This window comes from Rana temporaria, chromosome 2 (genome assembly GCF_905171775.1).
Source record: "Rana temporaria chromosome 2, aRanTem1.1, whole genome shotgun sequence".
Lineage (NCBI taxonomy): Eukaryota > Metazoa > Chordata > Amphibia > Anura > Ranidae > Rana > Rana temporaria.
Window position 1 is genome coordinate 369,656,469 of NC_053490.1, and position 22,420 is coordinate 369,678,888.

General features: G+C 42.9%; 1 protein-coding gene across 2 annotated transcripts in view; it reads right to left on the bottom strand.

Annotated features, from left to right (window-relative positions):
- The window catches only part of BRPF3 (bromodomain and PHD finger containing 3), a 72,434-nt gene that overhangs the window by 30,115 nt on the left and 19,899 nt on the right, over positions 1–22,420 (bottom strand). For both annotated transcript variants that reach the window (XM_040337750.1, XM_040337749.1), the window contains exons 3-4: positions 6,952–7,108; positions 5,592–5,723 (exon numbers count right to left, since the gene is read on the bottom strand). In XM_040337750.1, coding sequence (XP_040193684.1) covers positions 5,592–5,723; positions 6,952–7,108 — 289 coding nt within the window. The remainder of the gene's footprint in view (positions 1–5,591; positions 5,724–6,951; positions 7,109–22,420) is intronic.

Genomic DNA, 22,420 nt, shown 5'->3' on the forward strand with positions numbered 1-22,420 from the left:
TAAAGTTTATGTGCGTGTAAAGGCAGGTGTCCCAATAGTTTTGACAAGATAGTGTATGTATATTGCACTAATTGATTCAATCCTTTGCACGTATTGTATTGTATAATCATGTGCACTAGCAGCACTTTCATGTATACCAAATACGTAGGGCGGGGCAGTTAAATTTTCTCAGTTCAACCCTTTTACCATCAAGTCCGTACAGTCATCGCCCAGGCTCTGCAGCAGTTTTTAGCGATCCCTCCTCTTCTCCCAAGCCGACGTTGGGACCAGATCATGTGGCCAGACCTGAGCGCCCTCAACATAAGCAAGTATACAGATCTTTCTTTTACAGAGCACAAAGTAGATAGAATAGGCTCAGAATCGGGGTGGGAGTAGATTTAAAGTGGTTGTAAACCTTCACATGTAGTTAGTGAAGTGACTAGCATTCGGTGATACACACAGATTAAACAAATCCTCCTACATAACCTGTAGCTCAGCAGCAGGGTGTGGAGATCTGAAGTCGTTACACAGCAGAGAGCTCAGAGCCCTGGTTGGAGGAAAGGGAAACCTCCACCTTCCCACAGTGTGGAGAACAAGCACAGCTGTGAATATGAGTAACAGGCTGGGTGCTGCAGCTCCGTACCCCGTCACCATTTTAACTCTTGGTGTTGGGAAAATCTGCCAGAACCAAGTGATGCGGATAACAGAGGAACCAGGCAGCAGAGAGAAATTACACTCTTTGCATTGAAGAAAAACAAGTACACAGTATTGTGTGCACGCAATGTCACAGGTAACATGAAACGCATCACGGTAGCTAACTGTAGCATCATCAAACATACGCAATGCCAGGCGGCAGCACCACGTTTTGAGTGCAAACTTGTTTTATGTCATCTTTTGTATTATTTTTCAATAAAACCTATGCAAATTTTGATATTGGGCCATTTCTATTCTCTCTGGTCATTACCTGGCTGATGATCCTGGAGGCGTTAGAGCTTTGAAGGGAGGGTTGGAGTCATGTGATGCAATTGATCCTGGGCTGCTGTCAGTTGCCTTGTAATGCATTCATACTGGATCGACCTCATAACTATCTAAATCTATCACCATTTCAGCTTTGGAGGTTGCTATATTGGGGGCATTTGCTGGTTTAAAGTTTTGGAAACAGTACTTTGATGTCTTGTTTTTGAATGTTGCACTTTAATTATTGCACTTTATTCATTGCACTGAATTCATTTGAATTTTTGATGTATGCATTTTTTATGCCAATTGCACATTTATTATTTATTTTTTAATTTATTAATTATTTAATGAATGTATGAATTTTTGAAGTGCACAATATGTGACAATGCACTCACAATAGAGGTTTTTCATAGATTGTGGTTTATGGTCACCCTCAGGTGACTGGGCACTTGCAAAGCTTTCAAGGACATGCCCCCGGGCACCTCTTTTATAACCTTACACCACTCTGACAATCCTATTGTACCAAGAAATGCAAAGAAACCAAGGAAAGGAGGTGTGGGTGTATTGTACTCCAAGATTTGTAATTTACAGGCAAGTCAAAACTTCCTTTAAATGAATTGTGGCTTTGGGGTAGACTAATGGCTTGGACCAAGTCCAAGCAATGGAAGGGAGATTTCCTTTGGATGCTTTGGAGAAGAGCATAAGGATGGTAGCACTTTGTCCTTATTGAGGTGTAAGACAGACAAATTTAAGTATGAAGGACGGCACCTTAAAAGGAGTCTCAGAGATACGTCTGGCACATGTGATAGCAGCCAAAAAGGCTATTTTGCAAGAGAGATCTTTTAATACCTTGTACACACGATCAGAATTTCCGTTGGGATAAACTCCGTTGGAAAGACGTCTTGCATACACGCTGTCACACCAAATTCCGACCGTCAAGAACGCGGTGACGTACAACACTAAGACGAGCCGAAAAAAAATGACGATCAATGCTTCCGAGCATGAATGTTTTTTTCTCTGTAGGAGTTCCATACAGACGAAGGGAATTTCCGATCCATCGAAAAAAAAAAAAAAAAAAGAGAACATGTTCTCTTTCTAAGTTCGTCGAAATTTCTGAAGGAAAAACTCAGATGGTTCACACACACGGTCGGAATATCCGATAAAAAAATCAGACAGAATTTTTTCATCGGAAATTCTGATCGTGTGTACGCGGCATTAGGGAATAACCCTTATGGGTTCTAAGAGTGGTTTCTGGAGCGCAGAGAGAACCAAAATTGAGATCCCAAGAAAAGACAGGGTGTTGCAAAGGGGGCTTAATGTGAAATACACCTTGAAGAAAAAAATGTTTACTAGGGAGAGCAAAACAAGAGATCTTTGAAAAAGAACGGACAAGGCTGAAACCTGTCCTTTCAGAGTGCGTACTGCCAACTGCTCAAGACCTGACTGTGGGAAAACTAGAATTTGAGGCACAGAGACATTTCTGGGATTGAAGTGTCTGTGTTCACAGCAGACAAAAAAGGATTATGACAGTAGGGGTTCTAGGAAAAGGCTATTCTTGCTTTCAGCAAGGTAGGAATAAGACTCAGAGACCCCCCTCTACTATCTTTTAAGACCTTGTCTTCGCCGGCCATGCAGTTAATGCCAGGGACTTCCGCTGGGGAAGTAAACCATTCCCTCCTGTGAAATCTTGCTCAAACGGGCAGGTAACTTCAGTTTTTCAGGATCTTAGCCACAAAAGTATGCATATGTAAATAGAGATTAGAGCCATTCTGGAAATCTGGCCCTAATTTTTGTTTTTTGTGCCTTGCTCCCTCTTATTACAGCACAGATTAAAAGGAATTATAGGAAAAAAAGGGCGAGTGACACCATGAAGTGCTTGATATCGCTGGAAACAGACAGTAACTGCAAAGGCTGATACCACAGGAACAAAACATGGACAGCATTCAAATTTGCAGGGATGCATTTGGAAAGGTCCAAATAATATTTCCTAAACGTTGCATAAATCCATGTATTGACGCGCTGCCGCCCACTATTCAGATGGCTGGCCCCCTGGTGAGCGCCGGCCATCTAAATAATGGCAGCTGGTTGGCTTAGGAAGTGCCTATCAGAGCCAGCTGCCCTGATAAGCTTTCCGATTACAGTCCGAGGGCTGTAATCGGCTTCCTAACAGTTAACCAGGGGACGCACAGGGGGTGCGCTCACTGGCTAACACTGACAGGCGTCTCAGCCAATCAGGTTCACCGGTTCTGGTTTGATGGGCACAGTGGCTGCGTTTTTATGGGAACAGTGGCTGTGTTTGATGGGCACAGTGAGGCTGCAATTGTTTTTTTCATTTGTTTGCGCCCCCCCCAAAAATTTTGAGCACCAGCCGCCACTGACGTTAAGCCATGGTAAAAGTAGTGATACTACCCAAATCTCTTTCAATACAGGTAACCAAGAACAACAAAAGATTGTAAGAAAAAAAAAAAGCACTATATTCAAAAGGAGAGGGCATATAATTAAACAGACAATGTTACATCATTCACCAAATACGTTATACACTGTCCCATGTGGTGGCTAAACACTGTAGTGATCAATACCCGCATTTAGGGCTGTATACGTCCCTGAAGGCATATGGCATTGGCCCTCTACACGCAAGTATCACTCAGTAGTGTCCACCCCTCATGTATTTTAGCCTGGACACTATACCATTGCCTCCTATGGACCCGAATATGCTGGAATTCGACAGGCCAAAATGTCTGCAAGTGTTTAGCCTTTTGCAACCAGATTTGTAGAATGAGCTGAACTCCTACTTAAGATATTTGTGATGACTTAAAACCTTCAGCAAAATGTTAACCGGAAAGAATAACATAAGGAGGTGGTACTACATACACCCCTTTAAGGCTCCCCATCCAGCACTCCCAAGTGTGTAGCCCCATACACACTATCAGTTTTCCTGCAGGTTTTTCTCTTCAGGTTTATCAAAACCATGTAGTGCAAGGGCCTGCTTGATTGCATACGAATTGAAACTCTTAAGGTTTGACCTCATATTAGATGGTTTTGGTAAACCTGAAGAGAAAAACCTGCAGGAAAACGGATAGTGTGTATGGGGCTTTAGAGTTTGCCTTTTAGAAGGCTCGGGTGAGATTGCTCTATCGCCTCCTCCTTCTGGAAAGATATCCATCTTTAAATATATTCCCGTGATCAGCCCTCCAAATGTTTGCCCTATAGGCATATCTAGGACCCAAATATAATCCTTTCTATTTAGAACAGCAAGATAAACAATTGCCAACCAATGGCAACAATTGAACCTTCTATTGCGAATGGTCTACAATAGGGCCGAAACAACTAATCGATTAATCGACAACTAATCGATTATGAAATTAATCGATTACAATTTTCATAATCGATTAATCGGCCAGTAACATAATGGGGTTAAAAAAAACCCGAAAAATTAGCCCTTTATAGTACAAAAAAGCAAATCGCTACTGTATATATTACTTTCACTGTCCCACTGTAAAAAACTGAACCCCTTACAGTAGCGATTATTTGCTCTTTTTGTACTAACTTTTTTTTTTTTTACCCCATTATGTTACTAAACATCTCAGGCCCGGGTTCACACCTCTGTGTGTTTTGGTGCTTTTTGCAGAAACACACTACAGTTCATTTACATGTTTTCCTATGGGACACGTTCACATCCATGATTTTTTTTCAGCTGCTGCGTATTTGGAAAGGGGAGGGACTTTTTACGCAAAACTTTGCTATTTTTATTTTTTTTGTTCAATATACTTCAATGGAGAAGCTGCAGAAAAGCATGTAATGTGTTTTTGCAGCAATTTGTGTTTTATAATCTGCCCAACAACAAATTGGCTCAAATTTTTTTTAAAATGCAAATTTTTTTAGGCTATTATCCGATTAATCGAAACAATAATCGGCCAACTAATCGATTATGAAAATAATTGTTAGTTGCAGCCCTAGTCTACAAAAAAATATTAAATATATCTTAATGAATAAAGGACTACCATATAAAAAATTGCACCTCAAAAAACAAAAGGTGCAGGGATAATACTTAGGCCTGAAAGGCAAATAAACTGTGCAGGGCAGTATTCAGACAGCAATGCCAACTGGATAAAAGAAACTATATAGGAGGTACTTTGAGAACAACAATGAAAATACAAAAAATACACCTTTAAAAGCGGAGCTCCACCCAAAAGGGGAAGGTCTGCTTGTTTGCACCCTCCCCCCTGCACTGCCACATTTGCCTTTTTTTGGTGGGGGGGGCTGAAGCCTGTCAAAACCAGGTACCCGCTCCCACTTCCCCTACTCCTTCCCCTCCCCCGCTGTCTTCTGGGAGACACACAGGTCACAGAAGACAGCGGGATCATTCAGAAAGTGCAGCACACCTTGCACGCGCGCAGTAGGAAACAGGCTTTCCGGTTTCCCTTAATGAATATGCCAGCACTTGCACCCAAAGCCGATTGACAAATCGGCTAGGGGGTGGCCGACATTGCGGAATACCTGGACAGGCAAGTGTCTTTATATTTAAAGTCAGCAGCTACAGTATTTTTAGCTGCTGGCTTTAATTTTTTTTTACAGGCTGGAACTGTTATCTCTGTAAACAATGCAGCACATCTCTTAAGCATTTCATGCTAAATTCAGACAGCAGGTTCACTTACCTGTTCTCTTTTTAGTTTCTCCCTCTTTCGTATAAGTTCAGTCAGCAGTCTGGCTCTCTCAAGATCATGTCGTAATTTCTGCCAGTATTTCAGTGCCTCCTTAACAGATGAAGTCTGTCCATGTCTTTCTTTCTACAGATCAATAGGCCATAGGAGTAACAAATGATTTCTTTATAATTCTCACACAGCGTCACACAATTTGTGAAAGGGAAAACAAACACATACAAGCTGTGCAATATAAAAAAAAAGGTCCACAAAGCTATATATGGAGGAAACCAGGTATACGCTACTGTCCTTTGATAAGGTCACTTTAAAGGATAACTAGCAGATAAACTAAAGGATAATCAAACAATGTAATATATTGCAGTCTACCATTAGTTAAGGACCTAACACACAGGCCAAATATCGGGCGGAATCGGCTGGTTCAATATAAACAGGCAGACATTCGGCCCGTGTGTATAGCAGCTGGTCTGGCTTCTGGCGAAGAGGCATGACTGGAAAAGGTGGGTGGGTGGATCTGTTGTCTGGAGCTCTGTGGGTGGAGTTGTAATGTCAGTAGACTCCCCGCCCTCCTCTACACCTCCCTTGTCAACATGCATTTTTTACTGTGTATTCCTTACACTAAATTCTGCTATGATCACTAACATCCAGTCAAAATCCAGAAAAGTAACCACATGACTTCAGAAAAGGAGTGGGGGTGGGAATTAAAAATAATGCCTGTTTCAGGCTAGTGCATGAGAAATGTAAATAACCTGTCATTCACAGCAAGGGGGCGGAACGGACTAAGGTTTTTCTCTGCAAGTCTGTTTTTATTTCACTGAACAATAAAAAAAGAAGGAGGATTGCTCAGAGCTGGATTAACTCTGTGTGGACAGATGATAGGAAATCTTATACTGTACATTGTGACATCAAAAATAAATAAAAACATTTGGGTTTACATCCACTTTAAGAAAATTCATTTAACTAAACTCTTGCAATATATTTAAAAATATGTATTTTTTTTTTAGTTTTTACTTGCTTTGACAATGGTTAGGTTTTTTTTATGTTGGTCATATTTACCCGACAGAAATAGGACAACCATTATAAATGACTGTCAATATTTTTAGTAGGCTAGATAAATGAATATTATTTACTGAATCATGACTTTGCAAGACATTTCATCAGATCCAACAGTAAGAAGCCATCATGATTTCCCATGTGCAGAAGTCCATCTCCTTATGAACAGTCCTATAGCTTTACAGCTACTTGGTGAAGAAAATTACCATTAACTAACTTTGAGATATCTGGAAGAAATATCTCTATTTTACACAGAATATTACAAATAACTCTAGACCTTGATTACATTTCTTTCCATTCTCACCTGGTCTGCAGTTCGTTGAGACTGTACATGAGAATGAAGTCTTCGAATAAGAGGAACACCATTCCTAGACTGACGTTTGAGTAACCAGTAACTGTGTAGATGACGCATGAACTGGGTCTTCTTTTGCAAACAAACTCCACTAGAGATCTTAATTAACCTGAAAAGGTAACCGATATTGTACTGTAAGTGCTTATTTTCATCAACGCTAGGGACGCTCATGTCACAAAATCCACTAACCACATCCCAGTTTTATAGTATTTTAACCCAGGCATGTTTAACACAGTTCCATTCTGACCTTCAGCAGTCTGCTGGATACGTGTATGAACATGCAAGGCTTTTCAGTCTTTGAAAGGCATCAATAAGGAGTAGACGGCTGGTTCCAACATGGAGACCCATTAAAACCAGGGTGAACTATGTGCACTCTGCACAAGATTTGACCTCTCAGCGTTTGGCCATGTCCATTCATATTGCCGTGTTAGAGCCTTAGGGCTTATGTACACAGACATTTGCCTCTTGAATCTGACCTGCATTTTTGAATTTGTAATGCAATATTTGAATATTGGCCTAAATGAGAATTCCAGGCAGGTTCTATTTTACATAGACACATTGGTCCAGCTAGTAACCCTGTACTGTATATACCATACCTGGCCGATGCCCATGAAAGCCAAAAATCACTAAAGTTGACAACATTACTTTACTGAACTCCACCTGTTTCTAGGTCTTGTAGCTTCTAGGTTGGCCGCTCAGCACAGATGCCATTTAGAGAGTGCTTTGCATCCTCTGAATGAATGCAAAGCGTCCAATTGGACAAGGGTGGAGAGGCGAGGAGGTGATGTCATACTTTTACACCTTGTCCAATAAAAGAACATTTGCATTCATTCAAGAAATTCAAAGCATCTTCTAAATAGTGCCGGTGCCCGCATATACACAATGATTTTACTGTTGTGGGTTTAGTAACACTTGAATGCTCTCTGCAAGAAGATAAAAAAAATAAAAAAAATTGCCACTTTTAGACCTACCTAAGCTAGATCTCGATCCAATGCCGTTATTAAGAGCAGCAGCTCACTCTCCCTCCTCACAGGGAAGACTAATAGCAGTGGGAGCCATTGCCTCCCACTGCTGTCAATTCTGCGATGAGGGAGTGAGGGGCAGGGCTTGTGATCAAGCTGGCATGAGTTCCCCCATATGAAGCAGATTCCTATGAGGGCACTTACTAAAAAGGTGGAGTCAGAAACATCGGCAGGGCACCACAGAAGAAGAGGATCGGGGCTGCCAAATGTGACATTTTATTAAAAAAAAAAAAAATGTTTACAATCATTTTAAATTAAACATGTACAGAGAAAATACACAAACTGCCATTACCGAGTTCCAAAGGCTTTAACATTTTCTGATTTGTTGACCCAGAACAAATCTACAAATCAAGAATCCGATATTTCCTCTGATCTTACAAACTGCAAAATTGTTCTAGGCCAGTACAGCATTCTTATTTTTCTCTGTAGAGCATCCCTTTAACCACTTAAGCCCCGGACCATATTGCTGGTCAATGACCAGGCCACTTTTTGCGATTCGGCACTGCGTCGCTTTAACAGACAATTGCGCGGCCGCGCGACATGGCTCCCAAACAAAATTGGCGTCCTTTTTTTTCCACAAATAGAGCTTTCTTTTGGTGGTATTTGATCACCTCTGCGGTTTTTAGTTTTTGCGCTATAAACAAAAATAGAGCGACAATTTTGAAAAAAAATAATATTTTTTACTTTTTGCTATAATAAATATCCCCAAAAAATCTATTTTGTTCCTTAGTTTAGGCCGATATGTATTCTTCTACATTTTTTTTTTTTTAACGAAAAATAATCGCAATTAGCGTTTATTGATTGGTTTGCGCAAAAGTTATAGCGTTTACAAAATAGGGGATAGTATTATGGCATTTTTATTAATTTTTTTTTTTTTTTTTTACTAGTAATGACGGCGATCAGCGATTTTTATCGGTACTGCGACATTATGGCGGACACTTTTGACACATTTTTGGGACCATTGGCATTTTTATAGCGATCAGTGCGATAAAAATGCCACTGGCAGGGAAGGGGTTAACACTAGGGAGCAAGAAAGGGGTTAATTATGTTCTCTGGGTGTGTTCTAACTGAAGGGGGGGTTGGGCCTGACTAGGGGAAATTACCGATCGCTATTCACACATTGTATGAACAGATGATTAGTCATTTCTCCCCCTGACAGGACCGGGAGCTGTGTGTTTACACACACAGCTCCTGTTTCTTGCTCTGTAACGAGCGATCGCGGGTGCCCGGCGGTCATCGCCCGCGCCCCTATTGACTGAACTGTGAGATGACGTATAGCTACGTGATCTCGCCCAGCAGAGCTGACCTGCTGCCGTATAACTGTGGCGGCTGGTCGGCAAGTAGTTAAATCTTATAATATGTTTACCTGTGCTTACTTTGCACAGCTCATCTAAACAGCATTTTTTTTAACATACAAGTTAAAGTAAATGCACACAAAGCGAAGTTAGAAGATATCTGAAACAATAAACTTATCTCAATCAAACCATTTTCTCTGAAAGGAACAAAGAGCTAACTGCACTTGACTGGCTTCTCTCACAGTGATGCACACAAACTCTAAAACTGCCCACACACCTACAAAATCAGATTGAACAACATCTGTGCAATGCAGTTTAGATTTACTAAAAGGAAATATAAGGAGAAGACTTTATATGCAGTCAGGCAGGTCTTAAAGTGGAACTTTAGTCCGAAAATGTGATAATTTCAGGCTGGCCCCTTTTGCAGGTGTAGCTATATAAAGGCCTATACACTCGATCAGATTTTCCGACGGGAATTGTGTGATGACAGGCTGTTGTTGGAAAATCCGACCGTTTGTATGCTCCATTGGAAAATTGTTGTCGGATTTTCCACAAACAGAGATACATCCAGAAATAAAGTCCCGAGAGAGGATCTCAATCTTGCTTGCTCTGCTAGAAAATGTGTTTTTATCATCGCATGTGTCCATGGTGGGGAATTGTCTCCAAACTGAAGAGAAGAAGCTTTGTGGAAGCTCCAAGTCTATTTAGTTGGACGTTACATAGAGCTTAGGACTCCATGAGCTAGCACACATGATAGCAATAGAGCCTGGTGATTGGCCACTTAGGTACCCAGTACTTTGCTATGGAAGGCAGAGGAGACCGTTGCATGCTTCCTATACACATAAGTGTCCCCCCTCCCTGCCCGCAATCCCCATGGAGACATCATAAGTCCCAGGAGACTGCAGGACAAGTCTGGAAGCACAGCATGTCTCACATGTGCAGTGGGGAGCCGGCTGTGCCACAGGCAAAATGGTGGTGCCAGGGATCCAAAGACAATCAGCTCAGGTGAAGACAGTTCTAGACTCCTGTGCTGGTAAGTGCATATTTATTATTAGCCAGCAGATACAGTATTTGTAGCTACCGACTTATTTTTTTATGACCATTTTTTATAACCACTTCCTTTGTAAAAAGAGTAACTCCACTTTTGTTGAGGAAAAGGAAACCCCCATCATCTGTGAACAAAACACCTCTAGCTAGCCATATTACATTACATTTTAAAGAAAATTACAACACTGCAGATTGAAAAGATGATCTTTTGGGCTCGCAAACGTCCCAGGACCTCCCGCCTTACTTTTTAAGACCACAGGTTGCGAGGTGGGCTCAGAGTCAAACACATCACAAAATGATCAAGCAGCACAAATCTCCCAGCTCGCCATGCTCCAGGCTAAATCTAACATCCCACTCTGGGTTCTAGAGAGATCCCCAATTTTGCGACGGTCCTCATATTTGCCCTATAGCTCTCCCATACACTGCCTCCCCCCTCAATCAGTCCCCTAACAGCTCATAGCCTGAAGCTTTGGGACTCGGTTCGGTACTCTGGTAGGCTCATGTGCCCATCCATCACACTCTTCCTTCTCTTCAATAACCCAACGTTTCCTCCCAGCTTAAAACAACCACGTCTTGATACTTGGAACCAAGATTCAAATGAATCTTGGTCCCAAGTATCAAGTAAGAGATAGATGGGAGATGTTGGGGAAGCGGAAGCTGAATTGTGAGGAGATGGGGGGGGGGGGGGGGAGCATAGGGGAGAGATGGGGGGGGTGGGAGGATAATCTTTTATCTCTTCTCGTTCTGTCTATGCCGGCCCCGTGCACCTTAACCCCCACCCCCTTTTTTTTTGTCTGTACATTAGAGTGGGGGGGGGGGAGGGGGAGGGAGAAAAAAAAAAAGGCTATATAATAAATGAAAAGAAGAAGAAGGCCTGGGGTAAGAGAAGGGGGAGAGCAGAGAAACTGCTCTAGTAATCATTAGGAAGATCCCGAAGAGGGATTGGATAAACTGCATTAGGCAGAAGGGGAGGAGGGTTTGGGGTGGACAAGAGGAGCCCACGCGGACCGTTCGTCCTAATAGATGGTTGACCCGAGATAATAATTAGGTGTTAAGCTGTGGAAAGATCAGATACTGGAAGATAAAATTAAGTTCCTTAGGAGAGAAAAGAATAAAAAGAGTGGAAGGCCACCACATTTACACGCACTCGAAATTGGGTTAACATGCACGCACTTTGACCACGCGGTCTAAAAAGAGAGGCGAAGGACTAACGGGGCTGGTTGAGTGGGCTAGATCCTCTCACTCCCTTATAGGGAGTCCCTCTGCCCCGTTGGGCTTCAAAGCGGAGCAGGTAGGGCGGGCTATGTGGGAGGACCCCCTCACACACCCGCCATTGCCACCCGGGGCATGGAGAAAGGTGGCAGATTGCCTCTGGAGGAGGCCTGCCTACTCCCAACTCCTGCAGTCCGACTCCTCTCTCGAGTAGTGCGTTTAATGAAAAGAACCTCTGTCCAACTGTTAAGCATGGGGGTGGATCACTCATGCTTTGGGGTTGTATTGCAGCCAGTGGCACAGGGAACATTTCACGAGTAGAAGGAAAAATTTTGGATGGTAACTTGATGCCATGTGATGCCATGTGAAAAAGCTGAAGTTAAAGAGAGGATGGCTTTTTGACAAATTTGCTTGGAATCTAGGAGCCAGCTAAAAAACTTAGGAGCCAGAAAACGCACCACGTCCCGACGAGCTTGCGCGCAGAAGCGAACACATACATGAGCAGCGACCGCATATGTAAACGGTGTTCAAACCACACATGTGAGGTATCGCCGCGATTGGTAGAGTGAGAGCAATAATTCTAGCCCTAGACCTCCTCTGTAACTCAAAACATGCAACCTGTAGATTTTTTTTTAAATCTCCATAGGCGACGTTTAAAGGGTAAAAGTTTGACGCCATTCCACGAGCGGACGTAATTTTGAAGCGTGACATGTTGGGTATCAATTTACTCGGCGTAACATTATCTTTCATAATATTAAAAAAAATGGGGAGAACTTTACTGTTGTCTTATTTTTTAAATTAAAAAAAGTGTAATTTTGTCCCCAAAAAAGTGCGCTTGCAAGACCGCTGCGCAAATACGTCGTGACAGAAAGTATTGCAACGATCGTCATTTTATTCTCTAGGGTGTTAGGATAAAAAATATATATAATGTTTGGGGGTTCTAATTAGAGGGAAGGAGATGGCAGTGAAAATAGTGAAAAATGACATTAGAATTGCTGTTTAACTTGTAATACTTAAAGGAACACTAAAGGTTTGTTTTTTATTAGGTAAAATTGATTGCTGTAGGCTAGAGCATTTAAATATCACTTACCTCGTTTTTCCTTTTGACCTCCAAAATACAGTAATCCAGGTTTAAAAATGCCATTTCCTGTCACTCCTCTTCTTGCTTTCCACCAGCATCTGAGCCGTTTTGCATGGTGGAAAGCAGAATGTGCTCACCCCCTCCCTATGACTACAGCCCTGCGTGAAGATGCTCTCTTATCCCTCACAGGCATGGAGGCTAAGCCTTATGGGAACTGTAGTTCCCATTAGGCCGTGATGTAGCAAGAATGAATGCGCACCGCAAACCAGGAAGTCAGTGAGAATAATGATTCAGGAGTGACGGAGGTGAATAAAACAGCTTGATTTCAACAGGTATCAAACTAGTTATAATGCAAAACATTACTTTTTACTTTATCAGCTACTGTCAGACTTTAATTTAAGAGGAAAATATTATTGTCTTTACAACCCCTTTAACTTGTAATACCAACGGCCACCACCAGATGGCGCCAGCTTACACATCTGGTGGTAATAACTTGTAATACCAACGGCTCACCACCAGATGGTGCCAGCCCCCCTTCCAAGCCAAGTCGCCAGGACCCTATTTCTAGTCGCCATGGCGACCTGGCGCCCGTGATTTGTCGACCCCTGTCCTAAACACACCTCAAAATCCATGGGGAATTACATCAAGAGGCGTAAACTGAAAATTTTGCCATGGCCTTCACAATCTCCTGACCTCAACATAATTGAAAATCTATGGATAGACCTTAACCACTTAAGCCCCGGACCAATATGCAGCCTAAAGACCCAAGGTGTTTTTACAGGTCGGGACTGCGTCGCTTTAACAGACAATTGCGCGGTCGTGCGACGTGGCTCCCAAACAAAATTGGCGTCCTTTTTTCCCCACAAATAGAGCTTTCTTTTGGTGGTATTTGATCACATCTGCGGTTTTTAGTTTTTGCGCTATAAACAAAAATAGAGCGACAATTTTGAAAAAAAAGCAATATTTTTTACTTTTTGCTGTAATAAATATCCCCCAAAAACATATATAAAAACATTTTTTTTCCTCAGTTTAGGCCGATACGTATTCTTCTACCTATTTTTAGTAAAAAAAAATCGCAATAAGCGTTTATCGATTGGTTTGCGCAAAATTTATAGTGTTTACAAAATAGGGGATAGTTTTATTGCATTTTTATTTATTTTTTTTTTTTTACTACTAATGGCGGCGATCAGCAATTTTTTTCGTGACTGCGACATTATGGCGGACACTTCGGACAATTTTGACACATTTTTGGGACCATTGTCATTTTCACAGCAAAAAATGCATTTAAATTGCATTCTTTATTGTGAAAATGACAGTTGCAGTTTGGGAGTTAACCACAGGTGGCGCTGTAGGAGTTAGGGTGCACCTAGTATGTGTTTACAACTGTTTGGGGGTGTGGCTGTAGGAATGACGTCATCGATCGTGTCTTCCCTATAAAGGGAATGACGCGATCGATGCGCCGCCATAGTGAAGGACGGGGAAGCCGTGTTTACACACGGCTCTCCCCGTTCTTCAGCTCCGGGGAGCGATCGCGACGGAGCGGCTATAAAAAAATAGCCGCGCCGTGGTCCCGGATCGCTCCCCGAGCGGACCCGACCTCCACATGTAGCGGGGGGGGTCCCGATCGGACCCCCCACCCGCTAATAGGCGAGGACGTACGTGTACGCCCATGTGCCTGTACGTGCCATATTGTGGACGTATATGTACATGCGGGGGTCGGGAACTGGTTAAAAGAGCAGTGCGTGACAGACAGCCCAGAAATCTCAAAGAACTGGAAGATTTTTGTAAGGAAGAATGGGCAAAGATACCTCAAAACAAGAATTGAAAGACTCTTGGCTGGCTACAAAAAGCATTTACAAGCTGTGATACTTGCCAAAGGGGGCAGTACAAGATATTAACTCTGCAGGGTGCCCAAACTTTTGCAGGCGCCATTTTTTTGTTATCTGTAATTTTGAAAGGATTATAGTTACTATTAAAACACACAAAGTATACTCTAGGTTGGATCTGTTCCTTGCAGACCAGTACTATTTAGAATATATAAAAAGAGTTTCAATAGAACCAAGAACAAGATCTAATCATGCACCAGTGGTGTTGGCGTTTGTACCAGTCTCGATGGGGCACCGGGAGAAAACTTGGCGATTAAACGAAACACTACTGGATGATGAACAGATAGAGGACATACGGCAAAAAATTATAGAATATTTTGAAATAAATACAACAGAAGAGATATCAGAACAAGTGATATGGGAAGCACACAAAGTAGTTATACGGGGGGGGGGGGGGGAGTTAATAGCCCACGGATCCCGAGTAAAAAATAAATAAAAATGAAGAGATAGAAGATTTATTAACCACTTAAGGACCGCCTCCTGCACATATACATCGGCAGAATGGCACGGCTGGGCACAGGCACGTACAGGTACGTACGAGTATGTTGCCTTTAAGAGCCCAGACGTGGGATCCGATCGCCGCCGGTGTCCCGTGATCGGTCAGGAGCTGAAGAATGGGGAGAGGTGCGTGTTAACACACCTTCCCCGTTCTTCACAGTGGCAGTGTCATTGATCGTCTGTTCCCTGATATATGGAAAGACGATCAATGACGTCACACGTCAAGCGCCACCCCACTACAGTTAGAAACACATGAGGTCACACTTAACCCCTACAGCGCCCCCTAGTGGTTAACTCCTAAACTGCAATTTTCACAGTAATCGGTGCATTTTTATAGCACTTTTTGCTGTGAAAATGACAATGGTCCCAAAAATGTGTCAACATTTTCTGATGTGTCCGCCATAATGTCCCTGTCATGAAAAAAAATCGCTGATTGCCGCCATTACTAGCAAAAACAAATATTAATAAAAAATGCCATAAAACTATCCCCTATTTTGTAAACGCTATAAATTTTGCGCAAACCAATTGTTAAACGCTTATTGCGATTTTTTTTACCAAAAATAGGTAGAAGAATACGTATCGGCCTAAACTGAGGGGGAAAAAAACGTTTTTTTTTTCTCTTTTTTGGGGATATTTATTATAGCAAAAAGTAAAAAATATTGCATTTTTTTCAAAATTGTCACTCTATTTTTATTCATAGCGCAAAAAATAAAAACCGCAGAGGTGATCAAATACCACCAAAAGAAAGCTCTATTTGTGGGGAAAAAAGGACGCCAATTTTGTTTGGGAGCCACATCGCACGACCGCGCAATTGTCAGTTAAGGTGATGCAGGGCCAAATCGCAAAAAGGGGCCTGGTCCTTAACCTGCATATTGGTCCGGGTCTTAACCACTTCCTTACCGCGTCATTGTGAAATGACGGCGGCAGGAACCCCTCCTCGATCCAGGAGGACGTCATATGACATCCTGGGCTTTCCGGGTGGATATCTGAATGATGCCTGCAGCTAGAGGCATCATTCAGATATCCTTCTCTCCTGCCGGCGATTCTGCACAACGTAAGAACGATCATAGCGGCGATTCCGCCGCTAGATCGTTCTTACAGGCGGCGTCCCCCCCCCTCCCGCCGCCATCCGGTGCTTCTCCGGGCACTCCCGTGCCATCGGGGGCCCGGAGAACGAATCGTCCGGCGCTGGCAGGAAGCATAGAGATGACTGGTGACCAGATGGTCACCAGTCATCTCTATGACCGTCGGAGGACCCGGGCGCGATGTGATGACGTCACGCCCGGGTCCCCGTAAGTAAACAAAGCCGCAATTGCGGCTGCTAAGCAACCGTAAGCATGAGATCGGTGAATTTTTTTTCACCGATTTCATGCTTTCCAGCCTGGAGGAGAGATGTGCGGTCTTATTGACCCGCATCTCTCCATAAAGAGGACCTGTCACACACATTCCTATTACAAGGGATGTTTACATTCCTTGTAATAGGAATAAAAGTGATAATAAAAAAAATAAAATAAAATAAAAAAAGTGTAAAAAAATAAATATGTAAAAAAAAAAAAAGAAATAAAAAATATTTTTTTTAACGCCCCTGTCCCCAGTAGCTCGCGCGCAGAAGCGAACGCACACGCAAGTCCCGCCGACATATGTAAACGCCGTTAAAACCACATATGTGAGGTATCGCCGCGTGCGTTAGAGTGCCAGCAACAATTCTAGCACTAGATCTCCTCTGTAAATCTAAACTGGTAACCTGTAAAAAAATTCAAAACGTTGCCTATGGAGATTTTTAAGTACCGAAGTTTGGCGCCATTCCATGAGTGTGCGCAATTTTAAAGCGTGACATGTTAGGTATCTATTTACTCGGTGTAACATCATATTTCATATTTTACAAAAAAATTGGGCTAACTTTACTGTTTTGTTATTTTTTTAATTCATGAAACAATTTTTTTCCAAAAAAAAGGCGTTTGAAAAATTATTGCGCAAATGGCGTGCAAGATAAAACGTTTCAATGACCGTCATTTTATTCCCTAGGGTGTCTGCTAAAAAAACATATATAATGTTTGGGGGTTCTGTGTAATTTTCTAGCAAAAAAAATATGATTTGTACATGTAGGAAAGAAGTGCCAGAATAGGCCTGGTATGGATGTGTGTATAACTGCCCTGTATGGAAGTGGTTAAGTGGTTAAAGAAAATACATGAAGCAGAGATAAAATATAAAAAGAAATTAGATCTTAGAGAGGCGGAGCAATTAGAGCAGAACTTGCTAATTGCCTAGATAGAAAAGAAAAAGATAAATGTAGATTCTTGGCAAATAAACTATATGAACAAGGGAATAAGTGTGGCAAACTACTAGCTAGACAGTTACAAAACCAACAAGAACTATCCCATGTCCATAATATCCGAATAATAAGCAGATAAAGGATACGAAAAATATAGCTACGGAATTTCATCGCTTTTATAATGAACTATACAACATACAAATGACAAAATGAAAAGAAGATGAAGAAAAAGAAATAAGAGAATATATTAGGGAATCCAAATTAAGGGACGTGGTGGAGGAATTAAAAGAACAGATCACTAGAGAGGAAATTAAAAGAGCAATAGAGGACCTCCCAAGTGGAAAGAGCACAGGACCAGATGGCCTAACTAATGCATATTACAAAAAATATATGGATATAGTGGTCAGCTCTCAAAATTTACACTCGCCTGCTCGCATTTTGCGAGTAAATTTTGAGGGCTGGCGAGTGTGAGCTGCCTGGGAAAAGGGGGGGCGAGCAAGGAGAGGAGAGGAGCCTGCTGCAGCGGCTATTGCCGCCGCAGCTGCTGTCGCCGCCATCTGGTTGTTCAGAGCGCGGGGAACATTACAGCTTTCAATAGCGGTGTTCCCTGCCGCACGCGTCATATACAGCCCCTTCCCCTTGTCCGGGCACTTTGATAGACAGATCACGCATTCCAGGATTGGATGGGTGATCCGTCTATCAAAGTTTCCCAGACAAGGGGGAGGAGCTTTATATGACGCGTGCGGCAGGGAACACAGCTATTGAATTGAAAGCTGTAATGTTCCCCGCGGTTTGAACAGCGCGGCGGCTCCTCTCCTACCCAGCATAGGTAGGCTGCAATTGTGGGGGGACTCTGGCGGCAATTGTGGGGACATTTTGCTGCACTGGTAGACATGGGCAGGCTGCATTTTTGGGCACGGATAACGTTGTTGTTAATATTTATTTTTATAACTTAATTCTGCATAAAACATTTAAGTGTCATTTCATGAGATTTATGAGGGCGTGTCTAGGGGCGGGATTAGGGGGCGGGACATGGTAGGGGTTGGGCGGGGCAACTGGTGGAGAGTACGCCTTGAGGCCTGGCTAGTAGCTCAGGACTTTAAATTTTGAGCCCTGTAGTGGTTACACCACTTTATAATTATTTTAATAAGATCACAGTTGGAAACCCACTACCCTCAGAAGCATTATTGCCATTTGTGTCAATTATACCAAAACCAGGAAAGGACCCACAATACTGCTCAAGTTATAGACCCATCTCCCTCCTAAAAACAGATACAAAAAAAGATACAAACAGATTAAAGGAGAAGGTAATAAAAATAGTACATATAGATCAGACAGGATTTATGATGGGGAGGGAAACAAAAGACAACACAATATGAGCACTTAATATACTCTATTGGATGGAAAAGGGGCCTGACATCTAGAGCAGGGATATGCAATTAGCGGACCTCCAGCTGTTGCCAAACTACAAGTCCCATCATGCCTCTGCCTCTAGGTGTCATGCTTGATGCTGTCAGAGTCTTGCTATGCCTCATGGGACTTGTAGTTTGGCAACAGCTGGAGGTCCGCTAATTGCATATCCCTGATCTAGAGTAACCCTATCGATGGACGCCGAAAAGGCATTTGATAGGGTTAACTGGGCTTATATGATGGAAGTATTAAAAGAATTAGGTATGGGGGGGGGGGGGGGATGAGGGGGTGGATAGCAGCATTATATGCAGGACCTAAAGCCAAAGTTAACGGAACACTGTCCGAGGGGTTTGATATAGGCAATGGTACAAGGCAGGGCTGTCCCCTTTCCCCAATCTTGTTCGCTCTCACTCTGGAACCATTTCTATGTAGGGTGAGATGGAACGGGAGAATAGTGGGAGTGGAAATCGGACAGAGAGAGCATAAAGTGGCAGCATATGCTCATGATTTATTGTTTTTTCTTTCAAAACCAGAAGAATCAGTACATGAGCTGATGCAGGAAGTAATAAGATATGAAAAAATATCCAATTTCAAAATAAACAGAGAAATCAGTAATATTGCCAAGCCATGTGCCATTGCCTATACCTAAATTGTTACAGGATAGATACTCGTTTTTGTGGAATAGAGAATCACTGTGCTATTTGGTAGTGCACATAGCATCCGATGAAAAGATACTGTATGAACGTAACTATGTAACATTAATTACAGAAATGATGAAAGATCTGAATAGATGGAAGGGAAACACACTAACATGGTTTGGGAGAATACCCTAAAAATGAATGTGGTACCCAGACTGTTATATATTCTGTATACAGTTCCCATACAACTCCCCCAGATATTTTTTAAAAAGATACAGAATGCATTCATATCATTTATATCCTCTTGCCGACCGCGCTATAGCAAAAATACTGCTACAGCGCGGTCGAGTTACTGTGACAGGACGTCCCTGGGACGTCCTCGTGCACTTCCGCGTTTGCGCGTCCCCTGGGGCGCGCTCGCGGAAGTGTCCGTGCTCGACCCGGCGCATCACAGATCACGGTAAATTGCCGCTGATAGCGGCCGTTTACCACGTGATCGCTCCGTCAAATGACGGAGCGATCACTTGTAAACAAACCGGCGTCATTTGATGACGCCGGTTCCTCCCTCCCCTCTCTGTACCGTTCGGTACAGTGCGAGAGGAGAGGAGAGGAGAGGGGGGGGGGAGCGCGGGGTGTCAGCAGTGCTGTGGCTGGACAACTGCAGTCACAGATCCATCCCAGCTCAGCTATCCCTGCGCAATGCTCTGGCAATACCCCGATACTCTGGCAATACCCCGATACTCTGGCAATACCCCGATACTCTGGCAATACCCCGATACTCTGGCAATACCCCGATACTCTGGCAATACCCCGATACTCTGGCAATACCCCGATACTCTGGCAATACCCCGATACTCTGGCAATACCCCGATACTCTGGCAATACCCCGATACTCTGGCAATACCCCGATACTCTGGCAATACCCCGATACTCTGGCAATACCCCCCAATACCCCAATACCCCGCAATACCCCAATACCCCGCAATACCCCAATACCCCGCAATACCCCAATACTCCGCAATACCCCAATACTCCGCAATACCCCAATACTCCGCAATACCCCAATACTCCGCAATACCCCAATACTCCGCAATACCCCAATACTCCGCAATACCCCAATACTCCGCAATACCCCAATACTCCGCAATACCCCAATACTCCGCAATACCCCAATACTCCGCAATACCCCAATACTCCGCAATACCCCAATACTCCGCAATACCCCAATACTCCGCAATACCCCAATACTCCGCAATACCCCAATACTCCGCAATACCCCAATACTCCGCAATACCCCAATACTCCGCAATACCCCAATACTCCGCAATACCCCAATACTCCGCAATACCCCAATACTCCGCAATACCCCAATACTCCGCAATACCCCAATACTCCGCAATACCCCAATACTCCGCAATACCCCAATACTCCGCAATACCCCAATACTCCGCAATACCCCAATACTCCGCATATATAATGTTTTGGGGTTCTATGTAATTGTAAGAATTGGTCTGGGTGTTCCAGAACGCCTGATGGCGCTCCCTGCATGTTGGGCCTCTCTATGTGGCCACGCCGTGTAAAAGTCGCACACATGGGGTATCGCCATACTCGGGAGGAATAGCAGAATGTCTTTTGGGGCGTAATTCGTGGTAAGCATATGCTGTGTGTGAGAAATAACCTGTGAATATGACAGAAACAAGTTTTTTTTTTTTTTCTTTTTTTACAGAATTTTCTGTCGTTTTTCTTTTATAGCGCAAAAAATAAAAAACCCAGAGGTGATCAAATACCACCAAAAGAAAGCTCTATTTGTGTGAAAAAAAGGACAAAAATTTCAAATGGGTACAATGTTGTATGACTGAGTTATTGTCATTCAAATTGTGAGAGCACCGAAAGCTGAAAATTGGTCTGGTTAGGAAGGGGGTTTAAGTGCCCAGTGGTCAAGAGGATATGGAAGGAGGGAAATGCTAGGATAGAATATGAAATTCTATGTAAAAGTAAGGAAGGAGGAGTTGGGCTCCCAGATATTGCATCCTATTATAAAGCGATGGCTCTGGTGCGTATACTGCACTGGTGCCATCATGAAGGTAATAGAGCATGTGTACTAATGGAGTCAAATATGGCGGGGAGGAACTTGGTGGGGGCACCATGGATACCAACAAAGGCCAGGGGATTATCGGAATGGACATCCCCAATAAATTCGGAACCACACTGGCAGTATGGGATAGGATAAATCAACTTGGCAAATATGCCCCAAAAACATCCCCATTGGTACCACTGGGGGGTTATCCATGGTTCCCTCCAGGAGAGGAAAAAGGAGCATTAGGCCCATGGGAATCGGAAGGTAACACAATGTGCCTGAGGTATGCACCACTGGGGGTCCTACCGTGTGGGTTTTTTCCCCCTTCTCTTCTCCAAAAACACATACAATTTAGAAGGGATCACTACAATTATAAACAAGAAGACACATATAAATATAACATCCTAAAACACCATTTGTTTTTTTTTTGGGGGGGGGGGTGTTTACCCCTCAATAAGGGAGGTAAACCTGAATCACAGATAAATAAATATAAGAAGGTACAGAGGAAACATAATAAATATCACAAGTATAACACTAGGAATACATATATATTAATACATTCTTTAGAGTCACAAGCGCTTTTGCACGTTCTCCCCCCCCCCTTTTTTTTTCTCTTTTGGGGAGGACTGGAAACCACCATATAGTAAAGGAAGGTTGTATCAAGTGGCCTTTTAAGTGTCAAGGCATGTTAAATGTTATATGTAAAGAAAAAAATTTAATAAAGAAGAGATTAAATAAAAAAATAAACAACCACGTCTTACATGGGTTCCCTCAGGTCTGACATATTCTCGGACCTCACACCTTCCCCTCATGGCCTTTGATCCAAGAAACCCATGACACTCCATTAGTCAAATTTGTCTGCTACCTCCAATTGTGACACTGGATAACCTCTCGTTTAGACACCATGACACTTTCCCGTACCAGAAAAACAAGCATACCTGCCTGCACTCCCCAAGAGCCATATCTCGGATATACTTTTCTCT